The 8,046-nt window shown below is 39.4% G+C and overlaps 2 protein-coding genes across 4 annotated transcripts in view; one reads left to right on the top strand and one right to left on the bottom strand.

The window, feature by feature from the left end:
- The window catches only part of LOC147840426 (uncharacterized), a 362,844-nt gene extending 356,073 nt beyond the window's left edge, over positions 1-6,771 (top strand). For both annotated transcript variants that reach the window (XM_087288005.1, XM_087288006.1), the window contains exon 2: positions 1,711-6,771. In XM_087288005.1, the coding sequence (XP_087144131.1) occupies positions 3,818-6,544 (2,727 nt within the window). In that variant the 5' untranslated portion in view covers positions 1,711-3,817 and the 3' untranslated portion in view covers positions 6,545-6,771. The remainder of the gene's footprint in view (positions 1-1,710) is intronic.
- Positions 6,606-8,046, bottom strand: part of LOC147840416 (uncharacterized) — a 976,031-nt gene continuing 974,590 nt past the window's right edge. For both annotated transcript variants that reach the window (XM_087288012.1, XM_087288013.1), the window contains exon 2: positions 6,606-6,780. The gene's annotated coding sequence lies outside the window, so the exon portion shown is untranslated. The remainder of the gene's footprint in view (positions 6,781-8,046) is intronic.

Genomic DNA, 8,046 nt, shown 5'->3' with positions numbered 1-8,046 from the left:
CTGCTGTGTGATTGGCTTAAATAGAGCTGATCATTGTTATTGCGATTCAATATAATATTGTTTATCGGCCCAACCTTAATATACAGTTGAAATCAGAATTATTAGCCCCCTTTGAATTTTTTTTCTTTTTTTTTAATATTTCCCAAATGATGTTTAACAGAACAAGAAAATTTTCACAGTATGTCTGATAATAACTTTGCCTTCTGGAGAAAGTGTTATTTGTTTTGTTTTGTTTTGTTTTATTTCAGCTAGAATAAAAGCAGTTTTATTAAAAAAAAAAAACATTTTAAGGTCAATAGTATTAGCCCCTTTATGCTATTTTTTTTATATATATATTCTACAGAACAAACCATTGTTATACAATATCTTGCCTAACTACCCTAACCTGCCTAGTTAACAAAATTAACCTAGTTAAGCCTTCCCTTTAAACAGGGGTGACTAATAATTCTGACTTTAACTATATGTATAGGTAGGTAGGTAAGTTGGTAAGGAGGTAGATAGGTAGGTAGATAGATAGATAGAGACAAAAGTCCAATATCACTGCTTTAAATTTGGTGAAATACACTGTATATATATACAGAATATATTAAAATCCATAGTTCATCTCTAAAATTTAAGTATTAAGGTCTATAACAATCAGTACCACCCAAATTATAAGTCCTCGTTTCATTTTTCAGGATGCTTAATAATTTTATCACAACAACAGTGGACTCTGGTGCAAGCTGTGGCATCAATTTGCACACCATAAGCTACGTAAAGCAGAAGGCTACTTCTGTAGGTGTTGTATGCCATGATTCCATTTTAGATTTTTATTGTACACATTACTGTATGTGGGATATTTGAAAGAGACTGGATATGACTAACAAGCACACTTTACATGCTAGTAATCTGAGGGGGAAAAAAACGTGTCATTGTGATAGAGGAAAATAAGAAAAAATATAGCCACAAAAAGGCAAAACACTGAACTACTGTAAAGCAAATACAGTAAACAAATGATTAATCTGCAGCTCCTCAGTCTGTTTTGCCACTGATCCTCATCTACACCCAAACTGGTTCATCACTGGTTGATCTACATTCTCTTTCATACTGCCGTGTATGTCAAAGTTCACTAGCACATTTAATAAAACTTCACATTAACTGAGAGGATAATGCTTTGAAAAAATACTTAATTGATGTGATTGACCATTTCAATGCATTCACTGACCACACTAATGAGCAGGTGTTTTGACTGTTACACAGAGAACTATACAATAACAAATTTTGCAATACTGTATAGCTTTCTTTGGTAATTTATACATTTTGAAGTATATTTTCATTCCTTTACTTTTGCTTAAAGTCCGCTTAAAATCTAAATTTACTAAGTTTATTTTGTTAGCTCATTCATCAAATTTCCTTCAGCTTAGTCTCTGATTAATAAAAGGCTGCCACAGCAGAATGAACTGCCAACTATTCCAGCATATGTTTTATGCAGCGGATGCCCTTCCAGCCACAACCCAGTACTGGGAAACACGCATGAGGTGAATAATAAATCTGTGCAAATTAATCCACTGAAAAATAGATTCTAAAAATATCTTCAATGAAAATCAGAGCATTTGCTTCCGTATTTGGAGTGGCGGTCTTTCTGTTTACATTAATCCGAATGCTTCCATAGCAAACGTATAATAATAATACTCTTTCTTACCTTGACACGCTTTTGCTCAACACGAAGAGTTGCTTCCTGCTTTGCTACTGTTCGGACGTCTTTGCCTACTGCTCCGCTCCTTGCACTCCTGCTTTTTTATTTTATAATCTAATTTTAACTTGAGCCTATCAGCACAGTGCTCAAACGAAACAGCTTGAAGAACAACATCGAATCTACAAACTTTCTGGAGTACAACTTTACTTTTATTTAGAGGAATTATCGTCTAAACAATCCTCCCGCTACCAGCTGCTTTCATTCCTGAGACGGGAAAACACGGCTGTGAAAATGGCTCTGGATCATATTGATTTGGAATCTCACTGCTGCACCAACTGCCACAAACTTTTACAAAAGATTGCAGTTCTTGAAACAAAGTTACTTGCGATCCAACCAGAACTGCCGAATTACACAGGACCGGTTCATCGTGGAGCCTCACAGCATTCAGCCGGTAAGCCCTATAAATCTACTCCAGCTACTGTTTTGAGAACAGAAAAACAGATTGAAACTGTTGAAAATCAGCGTGAACTATGGCATAAACAAGGTGCGAGACCAAAGGGTACTCGTGGGGTCAGATCACGAAGGTCATACGCTGCTGCATTAGCGTTCTCTACCCCAAATACAGCTCGGACTCAAATACAGCTTCAGAACAGATATGAAGTTTTGAGTAATATGGGTGAAGATTCCCCAAATGCAGTTAGACAGAGATCGCATGACTCAGCAATTAACTTTGCTCTGAACAGAGGCTCAAGGCCGACTAGACAGCGGCATTCTGCTCCGATCGTAACAGAGATAAGAACATTGATTGTTGGAGACTCAATAATCAAAAATTTTAGGAGCAGAGATACCATGACATACTGCTTTCCTCATGCTACAGTTTCTGATATAAATAAAGAACTTGAGAACATATTAAGGAAACATGAGACTGCAAAACGGATTATCATCCATGTGGGGAAGAATGATATTCGGAAGGAGCAGTCAGAACTGCTCAAGAGAGATTTCTGTAAGCTTTTGGAAACAGTTGAAAGATTGAAAATTCAGCCGTTCATCAGTGGACCACTCCCTGCAAGAGGGACAAATATGTTTTCAAGGCTCCTTGGTCTAAATGCATGGCTGCAGAAAACATGTAACATGAAAAGACTGAATTTCATCGACAACTTCAATCTCTTCTGGAACCAAAGACAGCTGTTTACATCAGACGGCCTTCATCCAAACAAGCTTGGTGCAAAAGTGCTGAAAGACAACATCCTCTTCTCCCTCCATCATCCATCAGCTGTGTATGCCACTGAACTGAATGACACACACACACCTAGCAAATGTCCGGATGACCACAGGACTTCAAATCAGCTCCTGAGTGGACTTGTGGCTGACGCATCCTACAAGGACAGAGATAACACCACGCAGCCACAACAACCGCCGATAACGGACAAACTGCCGTCTGCGCCCTGCACACTGAGCTCAACACAGGCAGACTGTGATGCATCAGAACAGCATCAAGTCTCAGCACTCATTGATGATCCCCAGGAAAACAGCCAGGTAAACATATCTCAGCAGCCAGAAACCCCAGACCCACAGCCTCTGTCACCGGACACGTTCTCATTGTCATCTTGCTCGCCTCTCTTGGATTTTTCAAAAAAGATGGAGGAACTGGTGTGTGCTGGAACTAAACTCTCACACTCCATTGCTGCTAGCCCCCAGTTAGCAACCAAAAGTCAGCAAGCCACACGCCCATCTCTAAGCCCACCTCGCCCTACACCTAGGAAAGGCCTCAGGTCTTTGCGACAGCGCCAGGTCCCAAAAAACACCTCATCTTTAGCTGGTGAACTTAAAAACTGCCATTGATGTGTCTCGGGGGCCTGCTTAGGTAACAGTGTCTTTATCAGATGTTTACAGAACAAGCAGGAACCCAGTGTGTCTGTAGCTTTCTCTACGCAGATATGTGTCTTATTACGTGACAGAAAACCAAAGACTCTTTCAGACCGTATAGCAAATCATTCAAATCTGGTGTCTATTAAATGTATATCTGAGACTTCTGTAGTGAAAACGACTAAAACTGTTAAGTTAGCACTTCTAAACATCAGATCACTCAATAATAAATCACTTTTAGTCAATGATTTTATCAACACAAATTGCCTTGATTTTATGCTTTTAAATGAAACTTGGCTAGATGACAGTTGTAGTGCAGCAGTTCTGAATGAAGCAGCTCCTTTAAACTTTGACTTTTTGAGTGTTTGCAGAGCTAATAGGAGAGGTGGAGGCATCGCTGCCCTGTTTAAAGATGTCTATGAATGTAAACAAGTGTCATTTGGTGACTATTTGTCTTTTGAATATCTGAGTATAGCACTAAAAGGGTCTCCACGCATCTTACTAATCATTATCTACAGACCTCCAAAATATTCTCCAGCTTTTATTGATGATTTTACAGAGCTGTTATCAATAGTAACATCTGAATATGATTATTTTAGTATTGCTGGGGATTTTAATATTCACATTGATAATCCAGAAATCAATGCTGTAAAAGAACTGATGACTGTTTTTAACACTTTTGATCTGACTCAGCATGTTCAAGGACCCACACACAATCGTGGACACACTCTTGATCTACTTATAACTAAGGGTTTACACATTTCATCGACTGTTGTTAAGGATGTGGCACTATCTGATCATTTCTGTATTTTCTTTGATATATTGATCACTCCAGCTATTAAAGACAGATCTGTCTCTGTCAGAAAGAGATGCATAAATGAGAACACTAGTGAGCAGTTTATGAAGGCCATATCGCTGGCACCAAGTATATCTGCAGACTCTGTTGATTCTCTCCTTGATTTGTTTAATTCTAAAATTGAAAATGTAATAAATGACATCGCTCCTGTTAAAGTTAGGAAGAGAACTGGCAAAGAGAGAGTCCCTTGGAGAAACTCAAGAGCAGTCCAAATGAAGAAAAGACAATGCAGGAAAGCTGAGCGTATGTGGAGAAAGACGAAACTAGTAGTCCATTATAATATCTATAAAGACAGTCTTCAGGCTTTTAATGTGGAACTAAAAACTGCTAGACAGACTTTCTTTTCAAACCTTATAAACAACAATGTAAATAATGCTCGCACACTCTTTGCAACAGTAGAGAGGCTCACAAACCCCCCCAGTCGGATTCCCAGTGAGCTACTCTCTGTAAGCAAATGTAATGAATTTGCTAATTTCTTTACTGATAAGATCAATAATATCAGAAAGGCAATCAGCTCATCCAATCAGCCAAGTTGTGTCAATATCAAACAAACTCAACCACAACTTGAGAAGTCAGACATTATGTCTGATTTCATGGCAATTAACGGTAAAATCTTAGAAGAGATGGTGCAAATTATAAAAACATCAACCTGCAGTCTTGACACGCTCCCCACATCATTCTTCAAAACGGTGTTTACCTGTTTAGAAATGGATCTTCTAAAAGTGGTAAATGATTCACTTCTCTCAGGGATTTTTCCAAACTCACTTAAAACTGCAGTTGTTAAACCCCTCTTGAAGAAGAGCAACCTGGATAACACCCTATTGAGCAATTACAGGCCAATCTCAAATCTCCCTTTCATTGGCAAAATCATTGAAAAAGTTGTTTTCAACCAGGTTAACAAGTTCTTAAACTTCAAGGGGTGTTTAGATAATTTCCAATCTGGTTTCAGAGCACATCACAGTACAGAGAGCGCTCTTATAAAGATAATCAATGATATACGTCTAAACACAGATTCAGGTAAAATAACAGTGCTGGTATTGCTCGATCTCAGTGCTGCATTTGACACTGTCGATCACAGCATACTTCTGGATAGGCTGGAAAACTGGGTTGGGCTGTCTGGGACAGTCCTCAAATGGTTCAGATCTTACCTTGAAGGGAGAGGTTACTATGTCAGTATAGGTGACCATAGGTCGAGGTGGACACCCATGACATGTGGAGTCCCACAAGGCTCGATTCTGGCACCTCTCCTGTTCAACCTTTACATGCTCCCTCTGAGCCAAATAATGAGAAAGAATCAAATCTCCTACCACAGCTATGCTGATGACACTCAGATCTACCTAGCCTTACTGCCTAATGACTACAGCCCCATTGACACCCTCTGCCAATGTATTGATGAAATTAAAAATTGGATGTGCCAAAACTTTCTTCAGTTAAACAAAGAGAAAACTGAAGTCATTGCATTTGGGAACAGAGATGACGTTCTCAAGGTGAATGCGTACCTAGGCTCTAAAGGTCAAACGACAAAAAATAAGGTCAAGAATCTTGGTGTGACTCTTGAGTCAGATCTGAGTTTCAACAGTCATGTCAAAGCAGTCAGTAAATCAGCATACTATCATCTCAAAAACATAGCAAGAATCAGATGCTTTGTTTCTAGTGAAGATTTAGAGAAACTTGTTCATGCTTTTATCAGTAGCAGGGTGGATTACTGTAATGGACTCCTCACTGGCCTTCCCAAAAAGACAGTCAGACACTTGCAGCTCATCCAGAATGCTGCAGCCAGAATTCTGACCAGAAGCAGGAAATCAGAGCACATCACACCTGTCCTCAGGTCTCTACACTGGCTGCCAGTTACATTCAGAATAGATTTTAAAGTATTATTACTGGTCTATAAATCACTAAATGGCCAAGGACCTCAATACATTACAGATATGCTCACTGAATACAAACCTAACAGATCACTCAGATCTTTAGGATCATATAAACTAGAAGTTCCAAGAGTTCAGTCTAAGCAGGGTGAATCTGCCTTCAGCCACTACGCCCCTTGCTGCTGGAATCAGCTTCCAGAAATGATCAGATGTGCTCCAACATTAGGCACATTCAAATCAAGACTGAAAACACATCTGTTTAGCTGTGCCTTTACTGAATGAGCACTGTGCTGCGTCCGACAGATCGCACTATTATGTTTTTCGTTTTCTTTTTCATTCTTTTATAACCTATTTTAACTCATTTTAATTTGTTTTTATCTGTTTTTAATAATTTTTATTGTCTGCATTTTATTTTCCTAAACTTGTCTTTTTTATTCCTGTTTATGTAAAGCACTTTGAATTGCCACTGTGTATGAAATGTGCTATATAAATAAACTTGCCTTGCCTTGCCTTGCCTTGCCTTGCCTTTTGCAGGTTATCGTCTAGGTTTTGCAGTTTGTACTAATTGCTTTGAGAAATGCATTAACTGTTGTACAGAAATGCACTAGTGTTGTGAGAAACGCACCAAAGCTACTGAGAAAAAACACTATTAGTTGGGTATAGGGAAATGGATGGGCTGGTCAATTGGTGAATTTAAAAACATTATTAAGCTGCGGTCACACTTGGCTTTTCCTCCCATGGACTTCCATTCATATGCACACGAATGCATCAGACCGGAGACGCTGGGTCATGCGTTAAGTTTCGCAGGTTGCTGCGTTGCAATGTTCAAGCTTGGTGAATTCTGACCTGCGAATTCTCAACACTTGACTGCGTGAGACCAACCGAGGATCAAAACAAGACATCTCTGAAAAGTAATTTAAAACATGGAGCAATCACTGGCTTTTTAAAATGTCTAAAAACCTTGTTTAATCCCGCCCCTTTTAGCAGCGCCACACGACAGAATTTTGCAAGCAGAAACTCTAATGTGACCGCAGCTTAAGTTGGCTATAGGGAAGTGGGTGGGTGGGTCAATCTGTGCATTTAAAAACACTATTGTTTGGGTATAGGGAAATGGATGGGCGGGTCAATCGGTTCATTTAAAAACACTATTGGTTGGGTATAGGGACGTGGGTGGGTGGGTTAATCGGTGCATTTAAAAACAATATTGGTTGGTTTTAGCTAAGTGGGTGGGTCAATCGGTGCATTTAAAAACACTATTGGTTGGGTATAGGAAAGTGGGTGGGTTGGTTAATCGGTGCATTTAAAAACACTATTGGTTGGGTATAGGGACGTGGGTGGGTGGGTTAATCGGTGCATTTAAAAACAATATTAGTTGGTTATAGCTAAGTGGGTGAGTCAATCGGTGCATTTAAAAACACTATTGCATGGGTATAGGGAAGTGAATGGGTGGGTGGGTCAATCGGTGCATTTAAAAACACTATTGGTTGGGTATGGGGAAATAAATGGGCGGGTTAATCTGTGCATTTAAAAACACCATTGGTTGGGTATAGGGAAGTGGATAAGCGGGTCAATTGGTGCATTTAAAAACACTATTGGTTGGGTATAGGAAAGTGGGTGGGTTGGTTAATCGGTGCATTTAAAAACACTATTGGTTGGGTATAGGGACGTGGGTAGGTGGGTTAATCGGTGCATTTAAAAACACTATTGGTTGGTTATAGCGAAGTGGGTGGTTCAGTCGGTGCATTTAAAAACACTATGGCATGGGTATAGGGAATACGATGGGT

This window comes from Danio rerio, chromosome 16 (genome assembly GCF_052040795.2).
Source record: "Danio rerio strain M-AB ecotype USA chromosome 16, GRCz13ab, whole genome shotgun sequence".
Lineage (NCBI taxonomy): Eukaryota > Metazoa > Chordata > Actinopteri > Cypriniformes > Danionidae > Danio > Danio rerio.
This window is presented reverse-complemented; position numbering and strand designations above follow the sequence as displayed.